This window comes from Pseudonaja textilis, chromosome 15 (genome assembly GCF_049901715.1).
Source record: "Pseudonaja textilis isolate UNSWEBS1 chromosome 15, rPseTex1.2, whole genome shotgun sequence".
Lineage (NCBI taxonomy): Eukaryota > Metazoa > Chordata > Lepidosauria > Squamata > Elapidae > Pseudonaja > Pseudonaja textilis.
Genome location: NC_142004.1, coordinates 4,925,884 through 4,945,067, shown reverse-complemented (window position 1 = coordinate 4,945,067; position 19,184 = coordinate 4,925,884). Strand labels below are relative to the sequence as shown.

General features: G+C 41.7%; 1 protein-coding gene across 1 annotated transcript in view; it reads left to right on the top strand.

The window, feature by feature from the left end:
• The window catches only part of MED13L (mediator complex subunit 13L), a 146,678-nt gene that overhangs the window by 57,091 nt on the left and 70,403 nt on the right, over positions 1-19,184 (top strand). Inside the window, exons 3-4 of the mRNA XM_026718603.2 lie at positions 4,178-4,262; positions 8,806-8,889. Of these exons, the coding sequence (XP_026574388.1) occupies positions 4,178-4,262; positions 8,806-8,889 (169 nt within the window). The remainder of the gene's footprint in view (positions 1-4,177; positions 4,263-8,805; positions 8,890-19,184) is intronic.

The window sequence follows — 19,184 nt, the reverse complement described above, 5'->3', positions numbered from 1 at the left end:
CTGGATTGCATTTGTGAGAAGCCTTTTTCCTCACTTCCCACGCCTACATATAGTGTTTATTATAGTATTATTTCTTCTCATAAGGCAGAATTTGTGTGTGTGGTTTTTTTTTTTTTTTGGCTCTGTCTTACAAGACAGAGATAAGCAATGTTTAATCGTCTTTAAAACAAAGCTTTGGTTTTTCAGCTTATTAGTCTGAAGAGAACATGTTTCTTAGGTGCTTTAATGTAATTGCTTTAAAACTCTTCACACTCACAAAGATTTTAAAAAATATCTATGCTATATATTTTGTATGTATGTATGTGTGTATGTACAAACACACACACACACACACACAATCTCCTGCCAGACTGAAGTGGTTTGGGTGGATTACAATCCCCAGTGTTGTCATATTTCAAAGAAGCAATTATCTCGGTGATTTTGTTGTTAAACTGTCCTGGTAGAACACGGCCACAATTACGTTCTGTGCAGTGTGAAAGTCTTGAATTAAAATAAATTTCAAGATCACACTGAGCGCCCTGTGACTCTTTTTGGGCTAGAAGAGGAATCAAAAACGTTAAAAAAGAAAAGTTAAATGCAAAAATAAGAGCCAACAGCTTCTGTTTCGGTCTAACAATATTCTGCACATCGACCCTCGAGAAGTAAGCCTGCATTAGTCCCAGGGAAAGTAGCTGAGTCTTATTTAAAACTGTCTTTTTAAACAGCACATTTTCAGGGTTTTTTTTTTTTTATGTTTATGTAACCATGTTTTTCAGTATCTGGAAGCGCTGAAAAAAACCACAAAGGAGTTGGCGATAACGTACCACTATAATCCTGAAAGCAAGTGAAAAGACTAAATGAAAGAGACGCTGTTTTTCATAGTTATATAAAGAGCATTTCAAGGGAAACCCCATATAAGCTGTTCTATTTAAGCGGGGAAACCAGGTGAAAAACTAATGAGAGAGTTGAAAGTCCTCTGCAGATTATTGTCAGACTTATTCAAAGCCGGTTTATTGGGTTTAATTTGTTTGGGGGTGGTGGTGGTTTGGGGTCTGTAGGGCATTGACTGGTTTTACATATAGATGTGTGTGTGTTTGTGTGTGGTTACAATAAAATAAAATAAAAAAAGCTCAGCCCCCCTTAGCTTTCCAATATAATAAAAAGTATCTCTCCTTAATCAAAGGTGATCATTGTTTTATCTTTGAGTGAGTTTTTTTTAAAACCATGTAATGCGAACACCTTAGTTTTAGCACTCTATTAAAAAACAGTAAACAGTAAATAGCTCAGCTGTTCCCACTCTAGGCATGTCTATTAAATTGTCTGTTAATATTCCCATGCTGTGGAATGTCCTCTCTCTCTCTTTCTCACTCACTCACTCCATCTCTCCATCATCATTCTGTCTCCCCGTCGGTCTACAGGTAGTCTTCAACTTACAATAGTTCATTTAGTGACCGTTCAAAGTTACAACACCACTGAAAAAAGTGACTTATGACCATTTTTCACACTTACGACCTTAGCATCCCCATGGTTGCATGATTTACATTTGGATCCTTGACACCTGACTCACATTTATGATGGTTGCAGTGTCCTCTGTGTGTGTGTGTGTGTGTATGTGAGAGAGAGAGAGAGAGAGAGAGAGAGAGAGAGAGGTGATCTGCTTTTGCGCCCTTCTGGCAAGCGACGTTAATGGGGAAGCCAGATTCACTTAACAACCACGTTACTAATTTAAAAACTGCAGCGATCCACTTAACAAAGGTGGCAAGAAAAGTCGTAAAATGGGGCAAAACTCACTTAACAAATTTCTCACTTAGCAACATGAATACTGGGCTCAATTGTGGTTGTAAGTCTAGGACTACCTGTATCTACCTACCTACCACTCTGTCTGTTTGTCCGTCCATCCATCCATCCATCCATCCATTCCTTGTCTGTCTGTCTGTACATCCATTCTATCCATCCATCCATCCCTTGTCTGTCTGTCTGTCTGTACATCCATTCCATTCCATCCATCCATTTCTTGTCTGTCTGTCTGTCTGTCTGTCCATCCTTCCATTCCATTCCATTCCATTCCATCCATCCATCCATCCATCCATCCATCCATCCATCCACCCCTTGTCTCTCTGTCTGTCTGTCCATTCCATTCTATCCATCCATCCATCCATCCATCCATTCCTTGTCTGTCTGTCTGTCCGTCCACCTGTCCGTCCATCCCATCCCATCCATCCATCCATCCATCCATCCTCTGCCTGCCTGCCTGCCTGCCTGCCTAACAGTGGTGCTATTTTACTGGTTCGGCCTGGTTCTACCGAACCGGTAGCGCCGATGAGCAGCTGTTGGGCCCACCCTCCCGATAGGGCTCCCATACTGACCTTCAGTCCCTGCTTTTGAAGCGCAGCTGCTTTGCGCAGCACACAAAAGTGCCACACATCAGCTGCTGAAGCAACAGGGAGTGTGCAGGATTGCGGGGGGGGGGTGAGTCGGAAAGGCTCTGCACATGCGCAAAGTGAGCGTTTGGTACGCATGCACGCAAAGTGTGCACGCATGCAAAGAGCGCCCACCGAACTGGTGGTAAACTATTTTGAAATGTATCACTGCTGCCTGCCTGCCTACCTACCTACCCACCTACCCACCTACCTACCTACCTATCTACCTACCTACCTACCTACCTACCTACACATTTGTAATAGCCTCAAAACAAACAGGGTGAGGTAATGCATAATGATTGGATGGCAAAGATATTTTCCCCATCGTTTGACTATAGTACACGGTGACACACTTCCTTAGCTAAAAGCAGCGTAAGGCATGTGAGCCGGAGTCAGGGCTTCATTGCAGGACTTCATTTGTAGCAGCGAGTCCATTTAGTCGGAACGCACTTCAAACACGTAATTTGCAGGGTATCGGCGGTATTGCAACAACGATAGATCAAATAAGCCTGGCCTTTGATTAGATAGTTTATGGCCTTAATGCAGTATTTCAGAATCAATGCTATTTTTGTTGGCTTTGTGAACGTCAGTTTCTAGGGCACCATGATACTTTTGCATTTGTCACTTAAATGGACAAATTCAACCGGAGATAAAATGCTGTTAGTTCCAGTCTGTGGTAATTGGATTTTTGATATATTTATTTAATGTAGACGTTTGCCAATGAATTGGATTTTCAGATTGATTTTTTTTAATGCTGAAGAAAGGGCATCCTAGGGAGGGGAAAAAAAACAGCTTCATTTTTTTTTAAATGTACAAAAAAAGCTTCCATCTGTAATTGTTTGCTTCCTTATCTCGTGCGCCACACTTTAGTCTAAAAAGCTTTTCAGCACAACAGAGGAAGAAATTGATTTTCAGTCATTTTTAATGACCAAGCAACTAATCGTGTCCCATAACGTATGTTCCCCTGCCTTTATGCAGCAAGCCAATAGCATGACAATAATAAGTCAGTGTGCAGGACAATAACTTTTAATTAATTCAGGTACCTGAGATTTAGAAGTTGTAGATGGGACTAACTCTGGACTTCTTCCTTTGTGAGTACAGATATTTGTTTAAAGGTCAACTGCACATTAGGTGGGAAACCCAGTGGCACTGCCGGATGAGGCTATTAATCTTGTGCCTCTGCTATTTTTATCATACAAATCCTACTTTTTCAAACCAACTGTTTGCCCTACTGAAGGATGTGAAATCTCTTTGGCTGTTTTGGTTTTTAAACAAAGTTGTTTTAAAGTTGTTGTTAAACAGCTTAACAAACTAAAGTGAAAACAAATTAAAAGTTAAAATGAAAACAAATTGAAATGAAAACCCAATTTAAAACTAAAAGCAAACAGACGTAAAAGGCTGAATTTCAAAACCAGCAATGTCCAAACTGCTGCTAAATACATTTAATACGTCTGTTATCATGATCCCTACACGACACCCACGAGTTTGACACCCCCGCTATACATGAAAGCTGGGTGGGTAATGTTAGGCTGATCACCAGGAGACAGTGAGTTCTAGTCCCGCTTTTGGCTTGAAAGTGTCTGGGTGACTTTGGACCAGTCCTTATTTTTTATCCGAGCTCACATCAAAGAGTTGTTGTTGTTGTGGGGAAAACAGGAGGAGGAAGGAGTATTAGGTATGCCAGCTGCCTTGAATTATTTATAAAAACAATAAAGGGAAGAAATTTATAAAGAAATAAAAGAAAATGCTAACATCCGCTGTTTTTCTCTCTCTTGCAGTGGTCGAAGAGGGATTTTGGGAGAACGGGCTTTCGTACGAATGCAGGACGCTGCTTTTCAAGGCAATCCACAATCTGTTGGAAAGGTGAGTGTGTACGAAGGCTTTAGTTAATGTTGCTTTGGGTTTCCAATTTGAATTTGGTAATCTGACACACAGTCTGCTTCAGGGGAAAGTGCAGGAAACTCCTCTTTTCAATGAGACAGGGGAAAGCAACATGCAGGAACTTTTCCCTCCCCCTGCTAAAGTGCCTCTGTGGCGTGGGAGTTAGAGTGCAGTACTGCAGGCTGCTTCTGCTGAGTATCGGCTGCCTACAATTTGGCAGTTTGAATCTCACCAAGCTCAAGGTTGCCTCAGCCTTCCGTCCTTCTGAGGACCCAGATTGTTGGGGTTTGCAAGAGGCTGACTTTGTAAACCGCTTAGAGAGGGCTGCAAAGCACTGTGAAGTGGTATATAAGTCTAAGTGCCTATTGCTATTGCTATTATTTGTATATGAGAAAAGATGCTTCCTTTGCTAAGACCTTAAAACAAGGAGAGAATTTTGTGGATCATATGAAAGGTGTCCAGAAGATAAATGTTTGCGGAACCACAATTAAGGAAGTTTCCTGAACTTCAACCCAACAACACACTTTTGCACTATCTTCGTCCCTCCAGCTTAAACAAACTAAAACTGGGGGAAATAAGGAAGACAGTTGCTGTAAAGCAGACCAGGACGTAACGTAACACAGATGGTCTTGGCAATCTCAGCTGGTTATTTTGTCCAAAAGAAGCATGAGACAGATGTTTGTCTAAGGCAGAGGTTGTCCAGTCCTTTTCATCCCATAGCACAAGAGTCTCCAGTTGTGGCAAATGTATGATGTGTAGAGTTCAACTCTCAGAATTCTGGGAGTTGAAGTCCACAAGTCGTAAAGTTAAGACTTAGCAACATAAATTTTGGGCTCGATAGTCGCAAGTCAAAGACTACATTTATTTTAGAGACGGCAGTCTCTTAAACAGGTGAACATATTTAAATTCTTGACTGCAGTATCATTGATGTCATTGTTGGGGGAAAGAGGCTGACTCTGTAAACTGCTTGGAGAGGGCTGTAAAAGCACCGTGAAGCGGTATATAAGTCTAAGGGCTATTGCTATTGCAGGCCAACTCTGCCCACTGCCCAGGAGTTCAATTCTCAACAGGCTCAAGGTTGACTCAGCCTTCTGTCCTTCCGAGGTGGGTAAAATGAGGACCCAGATTATTGGGGGCAAGAGGCTGACTCTGTAAACTGCTTGGAGAGGGCTGTAAAAGCACCGTGAAGCGGTATATAAGTCTAAGGGCTATTGCTATTGCAGGCCAACTCTGCCCACTGCCCAGGAGTTCAATTCTCAACAGGCTCAAGGTTGACTCAGCCTTCTGTCCTTCCGAGGTGGGTAAAATGAGGACCCAGATTATTGGGGGCAAGAGGCTGACTCTGTAAACTGCTTGGAGAGGGCTGTAAAAGCACCGTGAAGCGGTATATAAGTCTAAGGGCTATTGCTATTGCAGGCCAACTCTGCCCACTGCCAGGAGTTCAATTCTCAACAGGCTCAAGGTTGACTCAGCCTTCTGTCCTTCTGAGGTGGGTAAAATGAGGACCCAGATTATTGGGGGCAAGAGGCTGACTCTGTAAACCGCTTAGAGGGGGCTGGAAAGCACTGGGAAGTGGTCTATAAGTCTAAGGGCTATTGCTTTGCTCTTCCTTTTCCCCTTCCTTCCTTCCTTCCTTCCTTCCTTCCTTCCGTCCGTCCATCCATCCATCCATCCATCCATCCATGGTGCACAGTGTTAGAATGCAATATTGCAAGCTAACTCTGCCAAGTGCTGGCAGTTCGATTCTCATCAAATGCTGACTCTGTAAACCTCTTAGAGAGGGCTGTAAAAGGACTGTGAAGCGGTATGTAAGTCTAAGGGCTATTGCTATTATGAACTTGGGCACCTGGAGCAGAGAAGAGGAACTTTTAAGATACTTTTTATATCAATAACATTTGAGATAGTTACCTCAATAGATAATATTTGTGTGTGTGTCTCAGGGACTAGATAAAACAATGTAACATAAGAGAATAAAATGCCTCATTGCCTCATTATTTATCGGGGCGGGGGGGGATGACATAGTATCCATTCAGTTCAACTTTATCCATCAGTCTTCCTGGGTCTCTGAGAAATTCACTGTTCATTTCCCCCCGTTTGTTTTAAACATGTTCTGCCTTTTAGATTGAGTAGCGAGCCCTTTTTAATCACCAAAATCTAAGATCCCAAACTTTTACTTCTACTTTTATTCGCTCCTCATCCTCCAATTCTTTTAGGAATCACCAGGAGTCTTTAAAAGTTGTAAGTGTGAAAAACAGCCGTAAGTCATGTTTTTGTCCAGCGCTGTTGTAACTTCGAATGGTCAATAAATGAACTGTTATAAGTCGAGAACTATCTGTGTTTTTATTTCTGTGCTACTAACAAAAGGTAATCTGATGGGATGGGAGTCAGTTTAAACGGTTTTTCCCCCCTTCTTCAAATTAGCACAACTAAGAAATTTCTCTTCAAATTCCAGTAGCCAAGAAAATGCTATTATTCGAGGCCTGGAAATCCAGTAGAATTAGCAGTCTGGAATTCCTCTTGAAATTCTTCAAAGTGAAGGCTCGATTCCTCACGTCATCTTGATTAAACTTTCCATTGTTTGATACAAACATTCATTTCTGGCAAGGCCCCACGGTTTTGATTGCTTGCTAATGAACTGTTTCCTCCTTTTGGCTGATATCTCAGAATTTGCCAAAACCTCTCTTGTTGGCTGGTCTTTTTTAAAAAACAAGCTACAATATAAGACTTCACAAGGAATTAGTAAAATACACCCCAAGTTACTAATTTTAGAGATGGGTTTCCTTCTGTTTTCTGTCAAACCCAAATATTTGAAGGCTAAGAAATACTTTCTAAGCCCCCTTCCCCCTCTCTTTTTTGACTCCTAATTTTCCCAGTGTGGGACTCTCTCAAATTTTCAACAGATTATTTCTATTCTGTATTTAAATTAGTTTTGTGACTTATAAATAAGAATTCTTTGCTTCTTCGAATAGTAGTTTAAGTTCTAGAAGGGGAGTTCACTTCCCTTTGGAGCAATATTAAAATAGAAACGGCACCAGTTCATGTTAGTGAAGTGGACTGGGGTATTTTTTTTGTTGTTGTTAAAAAAAAGTACAAATAGGAAACTTGGAATTAAATTAGTGTTTTGTCATCATAGCCTCAATAATAGATTTAACCTGTTGTTTGATCATTCTATTATTTTGACTCCTGACTGTCTTCATATAGACTTGTTTTAATAATAGTAATCCAGTACAGGTAGCTCTGGACTTACAACAAGTTCATTTACTGACTGTTTGAAGTTACAATGGCACTCCACACATCCTGGACACAAAATGTTTCAACTCCTACCCTCAAAACGACACTATATAGAGCACTGCACACCAGAACAACCAGACACAAGGACAGTTTTTCCCCTAACGCCATCACTGAAAATATCTATTTCACAGCCCTCTTTTTCACATGCAGCATACAGGTTGGTAGCCACTGTTTTTTTCTGCAGTCCTAATTATCCTCTGAAGTCCGTGTCTGTCTTGTCTGGTTGCAGAGCCAAACCAGACAGTTCTAGAGGTGCAGATGACAAGATGACTTACCCTGGAATTATAAAACAAATAATTGCCAGTTGTTGCTGTGTTTGAGCTGCAATACAGGCGGTGCTATAAACCCCAGATAACTGTGGATTTAGGGACTGTCCACGTAGAAACACCTATTTGAGCGGCTGTGAAAGGCTTGCATTTGCTGAACCGCTTCTGAAAATAAAAACAGTATTTTAGCCCTTGTTGGTGTTCCCTGTTCCCACTTGAGAAATCAGTCAAGTCACTCTTTCATGGCTGTTGAACTTGATTAGATCTAATTGTGTTGCAGAGCTCAGATGGAGGGTATATTAATTAATATTTCTTTTGCAGGTTCTCAAGTCTGTTGATCTTTCTCATTTATGCTAAGTGGTTCCATTTTGACTACCTAGGAACAGGCAATTGGATAATGGGTTAACTATTAATATGCACATAATGACACATTGCTGATTTTTTATTGACTCTAATGCTCCAGAATATAATGCTGAGTGAATGGGTCTCATTTACTGAAGCTTTACCTAATGCTGTTAAGGCATACTTAATTAAAATTCAAACACTTTATTGCTTCAAAATAACTCTTTCAGTACCGAACCAGCGGATCAAAATATATCTTCTTACTCAAGTCAGTACTATGGTTTAAAAACATCTGACTAATCAGTTATTGTTTTGGGTTGGTTTTTTTTTTTTTTTTTGAAGGCTGGCTTTACACACTAATCCGGTAAAAGATAACATTTTTCAATTAGTGTTTGTAGCCAGCTGGGTCTCTGCTTTGATGCTGTGAGAATTAGTCTGTTAGTAGTTGATAGCGGGGAGACGCCCACTTTTTTAAAATAGACACCCAGATAGACAGCAATGATGTGAGACAAATAAGAGACCAAGGCTAATATCATAAGGGATGCGAAGAGACGAAGGCGAATGCCACGAAGATGATAGCATCCATTTCTGCGAGTGAAATGCCCTCTTTTCCTCCTTTCTTTCAGATGCCTGATGGACAAAAACTTCGTCAGGATCGGGAAGTGGTTCATCCGTCCATACGAAAAAAATGAGAAGCCGATTAACAAAAGGTAAGGAGCCACGGTGTTTTGTTTTTTTTAAAATAACATTTAAAAAATAACATTTTAAAAATACGATTGCAGAGGCTGATGCTCCTCTCCATTTATAGTTCACTCCCCGCCACCAAGTTCACGTAAGGCATCCTGACACTTAACAATTCCTCAGTCGAGATTGCGAGAGCGACCTCGGCCTTATTGCATTAATTCCACCAGCCCATCCATCCACCCCTTCCAAATTTGCAGTCCTTTGAGCAGGCTTGGCTGGTCCAGCAGCTGGCAATCTTCACTTGAAGCATTGGATGTTTCCTTCAGCCTGTACAGTCATGGGTACCCACTTCGGTGGGAAGGTAACAGCGCTCCGTGAGGTCATGCTTGGCCAGACGACCGCAGAAATGTCTTCGGACGGTGTTGGCCCAATGGCCTTGAAACAGAGATGAGCAACACCCTCTAAAGTCTGTGTTCTGACCCAACTGGATTCCCAAAGAGCAAACACAAAGGCAGCAGCCCCCACCTTTTAAAGTTTAATAACGGATTCTGTTCTGAAGGCTGCTTTCCACTAATTAGCTCCAACAAGAAAGAGCCTCGCCAAGTTGTTTGTCAAGGCTGCCAAAAACCCAGAGATAAGAACTAATTTACAAAATTCTCCAAACATGAACTAAGATGTCCACCAGTTGAGTTTAAGAGCTTCTTTGCTTTCTGCAAAGAACGCTTTTTCAAACCTGGCTTTTATCCTCCTGAGGGAGGGGCCATGACCTTGCAGCCTTACTCCCGAGTCGCCTGTGCTGCTGTAATTGTTCTTTCCTCTGAGTAATCCTTTGTGCACGTGCACTTGGCACAGGCTCCTCGGGATCCTCCTCATTGCTGCTGCCAGCCCCCACCTCTCTGAAGGCAGCAGTCCACTCCCTGATGGTCCTGGCCCCTCATCTGAGTCCTCGCTCTCCTCAGCCATCCACACCTGCTGCTGGCTAACCACAACAGTCTGTAGAGATTCTCAGTCATCCAGGTCATGGTTGACCTGAGAACCTCTACAGACTTTTAGCTATACAATTTGGGACAAACCGCCTTTGAATGGTGTGGGGAGTAGGAATGGATGTCCAGAGGAAGAAAATTGCAGCCTGCAGCAACCAGGAGCACCACTCAGGTGTGACCCTGAGGACACAGATAAAACCTCCAGGTGGCCTCAACGACCCTCTTAAAAAGGATGCAAATGACCAGCTGTCTGCAAGGGGAATAAATCCTTCCATTCCCCACCATCCAGTCAGAGCTGAAGAAGCTCCTTGGATGAGAAGCAAAACGTTTTCAAAAGAAAACAAACAAACAAGGAAGTCCAGTTGCCTCCTGAAAAAGCATCTCTGGGACACCCCCTAAAGTCAGCCACAACTGGCGGAGTAAAACCTGCAGGGACACCTTTACCTTACCTTTTAAAATTAGAACAAGGTATCGGACAGGTCCTTTTTCAAAAGGCAACCGGACTTCGTCAAGGTATTTTAAAGATTGTGGGTAAGACGTTTGCCTGCCGGTTTCTCCCCAAGAATATTTTGTTTTTATTACCTGTTTTCCTGTGCCTGTTTCTATTTCAACACCTACGCCTTTTTCTGTGTTGTCCATCTTGCTGAGGCGACTCTAGGAGGCTTACGGTCAAAAGTATGGACTTTGGGTATTCGTGTCTGTTTGGAAGAAGTAGCTGCACCACTGCCCAAATTATTGTGGCAGCTTAAAAATATGCAGCCTTGTATATATTTTGTATAGTATAATATAGTTTTCTACAGCCTTGTACTAGCCAGTTGGGGGATTGTATTTAAGTGAGAATTGTATTTAAGTGTGGTTTTCGTCACACTGGCTGTCCGAAAGGTGCTTTTGGAAAGGGCAACTGGACTTCATTTTTTTTCCTTGAAGACATTTTGCTTCTCATCCAAGAAGCTTGTTCAGTTCTGACTGAAGGAAGGAGGGTGGAAGGATTTATATTCCTTGCAGTCATCTGTTGGTTAGCACTCTTTCTTCAGAGAATAGACACGGCAAGGAACATGCACTTTGGACTGCTAGGAATATAAATCCTTCCATCCTCCACCCTTCAGTCAGAACTGAAGAAGCTTCTTGGATGAGAAGCGAAATGTCTTCAAGGAACAAAAAACAAAGTCCAGTTGCCTTTTGAAGAAGCACCTTTGGGGCAACCATGACCTGGATGACTGAGAATCTCCGTAGATAATTCTGCCTAATGGATTAATTTGCATTGGTGAGAATAGCTTGCTTACCTATCAGAAAGATCTGCCTTTGGAGAAAATGTTTTTTCATACTTCTCTTGATAGCCAAGATGGGCAGGTTGGATTTATGTCTTGGTGGGGTGGGGCGCAAAGGATAACTCAGAACCAAGTTGGGGTTTTTTTTTGGAAATGTTTTTATTTTGCATGGACCTCAATTGAAATATTTGCTTGCATGCCCCTCTCTAATGAGCTCACAAGGCTGTGTCTGGTCCTTCCCATCCCTTGACATCTTGAAGCCAGAAATGGAGAAAATGGAATCCGTTTTTATAAAGTAGTGGAAAATATTGTGGTTTCTTTTAAAACGTTTTAAAGCTTATAAGAAAGCCAGGGCTGTCTTTAGGAAAATGCATGTTCCTTGATTGCCACCACCAATTATAATAAATATATAGAACACTTTTTGTGTAAGATGATATCTGTCCAAAGGTATTTTTAGTTACTGAAGTACATTTTAACAAAAGGAAAGTGATCTCTTAAGCACAATTGATTTCTGTGGATCTAATTTATTCCTGTTATAATTCCTATCATGCCACCTCAGATATAGATCCATCCTTGCTAAATAATAAAGCCATTTGGCAGTGAAAACTGGCCTGGTGGGATGTTCATTATGAACTATTACAGTATTATAATAAACCAAAACCAGAAGTCTTATTTAAAACATGCTTGCTTCGAAACCAAAAGTCAAGTAAAAACAGCAGAATTGTTTTGTTTTCTGATAGAGAATTATGCTGTTTGAGATCCCAGTGGGTTTTGGTTTCAGAGGTTTGTCTGTGTGTGCTTTATATATTCATCAAAAAGATTTTTAAAAAAGTTTAAAAACTAATACAAACTAATATAGAATGCTTTCTTAACAGAGAAACATACACAACTTCTGGAGGCAATTTGTTCCACTGGTTAATTGTTCTAATTGTCAGGAAATTCCTCCTTAGTTCTAGGTTGCTTCTCTCCTTGATTAGTTTCCATCCGTTGTTTCTTGTCCTGCCTTCAGGTGCTTCGGAGCAGAGGTCTCCAACCTTGGCCACTTTAAGCCTGGACACTTCAACCATCATAAATATACTAAGTAGCTGGCTGGGGAATTCTGGGAATTTAAGTCCTCTAGGCTTAAAGTGGCCAAGGTGGCGACTCCTTTTTTAAATATATATATGTTAAATATATATATGTCTCTGTATGTCTGCACAAAACCAAAACAAATTGTTTGGGTTTGTACAGACGCACACATAGACACTTTTATTAGATTTTTTTTTTAAAAAAGCAGATAAAAACCAGGAATGCCATGAAGAAGCAGTAGCCACCCATCCATATGCTACAAAGCCAAATAAAATTGGCTGCTGTTGATTGTTGCCCATTTAAAAGACCCAAGTGTCACATTTTCATTTCAATAAACATTCATAATGGGCGTTTTAACATTTCTTCTCTTTATGGATGTGATCCAAACGCATCGGCTGAAAACAAGGTACCTAATGGTTTATTTGCAATTATCCTACTAACTCAAAGCACATCAGAGGTTTTTTTTTGTTAGGGTTTTTTTTTTGGGGGGGAGACTCTCGCATGGCTTGTGGGTGTCTTGAGGTGAATTTTTCTGTTCACCCAAACTTGTGAAGTGTTTGAACCCCGATGGTTTTAAGGGGAGGTCTGGTTTGAAGCCGTTGGATCCAACTTGGAAAGTTCTAAGGATGTTTAAGCCGTGTTCCTCATTAGACCCTTAAAACCGACAAGAGTATATAAAGGAGAGGCAAAGTACCCCTGATGTGCTGTTAATTAGATTTGTCAGGAACCTCAGATTGTTTAGCCTGCCACATAGTGTTGTCACTTACTATATCTATAATTAATTGTCTTAAGGGCATCAGTAAATACCAGAGGCTTCTTTCTAGTTTTCTGAATAGCTATTCTAATGGAGCCGGCCCCCTGCTTGACAGCTTGAATCAGAGGGAAACTTTGATTTGGGGATAAGCTTTTACCTCTTAAAAAAAAAAAAAATAACAGTTAAATCATTTGAGCTTCCTTGGAGCCCAGTTCTGAAAGACCAGAAACAATGAAAGAGAAAGGCTAATCCCTTCGTGTCTTTTGTTGTTATTGGAATGGGAGCCTTCATTTTGCCACTTCTTAGCCCTTCCGGGATAGAAAGCACAGGACTCTTTATCTTTCTTTCTTTTCCATAAAAATTAAGCGGGGTGTGTGTTCTATTAAATGCTGCTTTTGCCTGGTTTTAATCAAATGAATTTTGCGTGTTGTTTTGTGCCTTAAATCAAGATGATAGATTGGTAATCGTTTATAGATTATATATTATATTGGTGATCGTTTATAGATTATATTATAGATCACGCGATCTTCTTTTGCGACCTCCTGGCAAGCAAAGCCAACAGGGAATTCAGGTTCACTTAACCATTGCATGGCTCACTAAACCAATGCAATGATTCACTTAAAAACGGTGGCAAGAAAAGTCGTACAATGGGGCAAAACTCACTTAAGAAACATTTCACTTAGCAGCGTACATTTTGGGCTCATTTGTAGCCGTAACTCAAGGACTACCTGTACAGTGTCAGAGAACTGGTCTGTGGTCAGCTGAGCAACCCAGTTGCTTGTTTGGGGAGGCACCTCAGCATATACAGTAAAGTTCAACCAAGTCCTGATTAACATTAAATCACATCAGTTGTGGAAAATGCACATTTCTGCCTCTTCCCAGCCTGATGTGAAGGAAACATCTCTAAAGTGGTGATAAATTGCCAGATCTTAAGGGTTTTTTTACTGCTCCAGCTGCTTTGGGTTACACTTTCTAGAGTAGGGGTCACCAACCTTTTGGACCTCAGGGACCACCAAACTCATCATTTAAAATCCCGCGGACCAGAGACCCTGGGAAAATCCCCAAAGAAGTCTGCAGGAAAATTCCCCACCCCGTTTTCCTACTGATCGATCATTCTTTATTTAGGATCGCAGGATACCGTCTCCAGCTCCGTTCTCAGGGGAGAGGGAGAGAGGGAGACTTTTGGCTTCATGCAAGGAAAGCAGCAGAAGCAGCAGAAGTATTTCTTTCTCTTCCGCAAACTCCACCAGAAATGAGTCTTTGCCGGCTCAGCCTCTTGGAGCAGGAGGCCTTGCAGGGACCCAAAGACTCATTTCTGGTGGAGTTTGGGGGAGAGAAAGAAAAACGTTTGCTCTTTCCGTGCATGCAGCCAAAAGCAGAAGAAGAAAGAAGTGGAAAGAAGCAGTCCCGTGGCCAGGCGAGGTGCATGGGGCGCGTGGGGCAAGTCCTTTCCCCCCTCCCCTCACTACCTCATGTTGTTCGCAATGCAAGCCCTGTGTTCCTGTGGGCCATGTGGGTGGCGCAGCCTTGTGTTCCTGTGCAGCCAGGATTAATTGCTTTTGGGGCGACATTTCTCTGCGGACCACCAAAATTTTCTCACAGAAAATTCACAGTGGCTGGGGACCACTGGTTGGCGACCACTGTTCCAGAGAACCACACCACGCCTTGCAGAAGTGGTTGGTGCTTAGTATGAAATATTAATTACGGTGAGATTCAGAGAGAGGGGAACTTGAGATGAGCATAGTGTGCCTCCTAAGCAGAAGTTAAATAAGATAGATGCCACTACAAAGAGCTGCGCTTTATACAAGCTAAATCAAATCAAGCTTTCTTTTCTCCCCTGTCAAAGACTCAAGAGCAGTGACTAAGACTCAGCCCATTCAGGAAAAAAAAAATACACTGTAAAATGAATACTTCCTTCCGTTCAGCTGAGAATGGCTTCACACCAAATAAGGATCCGAAGTTTGAAAGCAATTCATAAAAATGTAGGGAGTATGTGTGTGGATGGAGGGGTGTGTTGGATAGATGGACGGAAGGATAGACAGCTACATGGACAGACAGACAGATATGCAGGTAGACAGACACTATTTTATTCTGCTTGATCACTCCCTGACTCCAGTTGATGCCATTAAAAAAAACACCAGAGAGCAGTAAGCAATCCAGATAACATAAACGATGAACGCGGTGATGAAGTTGGCCAACAGCATCCCCTATACAAGAGAATCTCCTCAAAATGTAGTCTATTGATTCCTCCCTCCCCAAGCCTTTTAGAAGCGTTTCCCCCTGTTTCCTGCCCTGATAATCTTCACTCTTCCTTGAACAGCAATGCCACACTCTTGGGGTTCATATGAAACAGGCAGTAAATAGCTAGCTAATACCTGACATGGGAATAATTGTTCCAAGCACGATTTGGCTGCTGATCCCTGTCCAGAATAATTGCACTGTATTGTAACATTTTTGTGGGGGATAAACATCTTCGGCGTTTGCTGAATTCAGAGTTGAGACATAACATTTTAAATAAATAAACTTTAAGCCTTGACAACATTCTTAGCAGTATAATGCTTTCATTCTGCAGCAGTTCCTAAGATCCAACAGTAGTTGGAAAAGGTGTCCTGCTCTTTAGTTTTCTCTTCAAATACAAATGCTTCAGATACACATAAAATAATGTGTGTTGAACTATGTGGATTTTCCTAATTTGTCTCAAGAGATTATACTGGAGAATGCCTTTCTCAGATCTTAGTCACCATTAAACTCCCAGCACAGAAGTACTTCCACATTGCTTCATAATCTAAAAAAACCCGGTGGCAGCGTGTATGCATATACATTTATAAGCATATATTATTAAAGCCACATTCTGTGAGTAAATATTTATATGCTGCTGTAAGTAGAGCGATCTTTTTTTTTCTTGCTCAGTTACACAGTTCTGTAACAGAATGAGAAAAGATTAACTCTGAGACTTAATGAAGAAGTGAATAAACTTATTTGTCAATAATAACATAGCTTAATGGAATTGAAGTTTTGGCTTTTGCAAATGGTTTTATATATCGTAAGTGGTATTGGCTTAGGCAGCCTTGTAATTGTGTCATCTTTTGATATAAAAATTTAGAGGCCTGAAAGATGGTGTTGGAGAGGTCACTGGATAATAGATATGGCTTTCCTTCCTTCCTTCCTTCCTTCCTTCCTTCCTTCCTTCCTTCCTTCCTTCCTCCCTCCCTCCCTCCCTCCTTCATTTTCTCTTCCTCCCTCCCTCCTTCCTTCCTCCCTCCCTCCCTCCTTCATTTTCTCTTCCTCCTTCCTTCCTTCCTTCCTTCCTTCCTTCCTTCCTTCCTTCCTTCCTTCCTTCCTCCTTCCCCTCCCTCCCTCCCTCCCTCCCTCCCTCCCTCCCTCCCTCGCATCAGTGCAGTTTTAGCCTTTACTGGGGCCTAGGATTGATCCTGTGAAGCATTTATTTGGATGGAAGAATCAGTCTGATTCTATCTCCACCTAAGATTCTTGCAGACCTAAATCCAGTCTGTCTGATTTTCATGCAAATGCATGCTGTTTTGGAAAAATGCCAAACTCTTGTATTTAAATAAATCACCTAGTTGGCCGGTGCAGGAAGATCGGCCAGACTGACTACAGGTAGCAAAAGACGTGCATTGGAATACCTTTTGCCTGCAAGCAAGAACTGCTGGGACCCCAAAATAGACTAAAGTGGTAGAAAATGGAAAAGCTAAAGTGCTCTGAGACTTCAGTATTCAAACAGACAAGCATCGGCCACACAACACAGCAGGGTTAATAATTGTCGATAAGAAACACAAAAGAGTCCGGATAATGGACGTTGCAGTACCCTGAGACAGCAGAAGAGAAGAGAAAGATCCAGAGAACATCACAAAATAGAAATAAAAGTGGAACCACCGTGGCAAAAGAAAGCAAATTCCCAAACATCTGGAGCCCCATTGGGACACGATCATCATTGACAAAGTCCCAGTCAGCCAATTGCAAAAGGCAGCTTTACACAGAACAGCTTACATACTGGGACAAGACTGCAACTCCATCCACATCAAACAACAACATCGCATCTATGGCAATCCGCTACGGCCAGCTCACCATGACCAACTTTCTGCAGAACAACTCGCTGAGGGGCAAGAGTTACGCTAATATATAAAAAAATAGCAGAATAGAATCATTAAAGAAAGGATGCTTGAGGAATATGTGAATGGCAAAAATTAAAATAGATTTTTTGTTTATTTTAAATAATGAAGTTAAATTGTTGAATTGTGTGATGACCCAGGGCGTGGCACAAAGGCAACACAGTCAAATAAGCAAGAAATGTCCCTTTAATACCTCCAACTTTGCCCCAACTTTGCTCCAACTTTGTCCAGGTTACCTTCAGCTGGAGAAAAAACTCTCCCAAGAACAGTCTTTCAGTGGAGGAAATTCAGTCCAAAAACAAACTACATACAAACTGTAAATAAAAATCCACACAAACCACGCTGCAGTAATTAACTTGACAGGGCAGGAGAAGAAATTGCAGACTTGAAAGCCCAGCAAAACACACACAGTTGGGAAGACGCCAGGAACCCAGATAAGCCTCAAGGATACCAGATAATTCACGATTTGCTCCCAATAACTTTGCTGTGTGCAGCTTCCCCTTTTAAATACTGTGTTCCCAGCTGCAGCTAATGAAGGGGATCAGGGCCCTTTCCTCCCCCATAAGCCATGCCACTCAACCTATGTTGCTCCCTTCTGTGTTCCTCTGTGCGTGCCCTAGGATGAAGAGGAGTGGGTCTGGATCTTCCTCCAAATTCCCTCTCCCCTGCACAACCTCTCCCCTGCTCTGCCCAGCTGGCCTTTGCCCTTCCCCAGTTTCTTCCACAGCCAACAGAGCCACACTCCCGCTCCCTGTCAGCTGCTCGGCCTCCCCCTCCAAATCAGATTCTGATAGGGGCATGACAGATTGCCCCGCAGCAAATTTTCCCATGGCGAGTTGGCCATGGTGACTTGGTCACAGCAAGTTGGTTGTGGAGAGTTGACCATGATGAGTTGGCCCCAGTGAATTGGCTGTGGCAAGTTGTCCCATCCCAAACAACACCTGTCCACCCCAGATCCATGGGAAAGACTCGATAGGTGGGCAGAAACACCAAATCCAGTCTAAACATCCTGTTGATGGTGCAACTGACCAAAACACACACCATTCTTCTGGTCCTCGGAACGAAAACCTTTGAGAGAAGCAAACCGTAACTGGCTGCTTGGGGCTGTTCCAGCTGAAATTATAGGCTGAGATGTGAAAACAACTCTAAACGAAAGCATTAATTAAATATCGGTATGTATCTGAACAAGCAGCTACCGGGTGGATTTTTCCAAGGGTAGCAGAGAACTGATTTATTTTGTCATTTAGCCCTTCTGTGATCCCACTCTCCGCCAACTCGTCTTCATACCAGCCTCTGCATAAATGGCACTAAAGAATGAATATGAATATGAATATATATAAATATCTAGGTGTATTCGGGTCTTTTCCCATGTAAGATTAAGAGAACACACCTAGACCTACATACCTGTACCCATGAAAATCTACGAAAACAAATATATATATGTTTTCTTAAGTTTTCACGGGTACTTACATGTATGGTATTCAGCTTTGTTCGGGTCTTTTCCCACGTCATTATAGTTGTGCTTTTAAAGTTGTAGCAACGTTTCGGCAGAATCTCATCTGCCATCATCAGGCTTCTGTATTGTGTTGGTCTGTGTATATAGAAGCCTGATGATGGCAGATGAGATTCTGCCGAAAATTTGCTACAACTTTAAAAGCATAACTATAATGACATGGGAAAAGACCCGAACAAAACTGAATACCATAGCCCTTCTGCCCGCGAAAACTTAAGAAAACACACACACACACACACACACACACACACACATATATATATATGTAGAATAGAATAGAATAGAATAAGGAAGAGGAGAAGAATAGAATAGAATAGAATAGGAATAGGAATAGGAATAGACTAGAATAAAGAATAGAATAGAACCAAAATGAACCGAATATAGAATAGAATAGAATAGAATAGAATAGAATAGAATAGAATAGAATAGAATAGAATAGAATAGAATAGCAGAGTTGGAAGGGACCTTGGAGGTCTTATAGTCCAACCCTGTGCTTGGGCAGGAAACCCTATACAATTTTAGACAAATAATTATCCAATCTCTTCTTTAAAAATTTCCAATGTTGGAGCATTTACAACTTCTAGAGGCAAGTTGTTCCACGGATT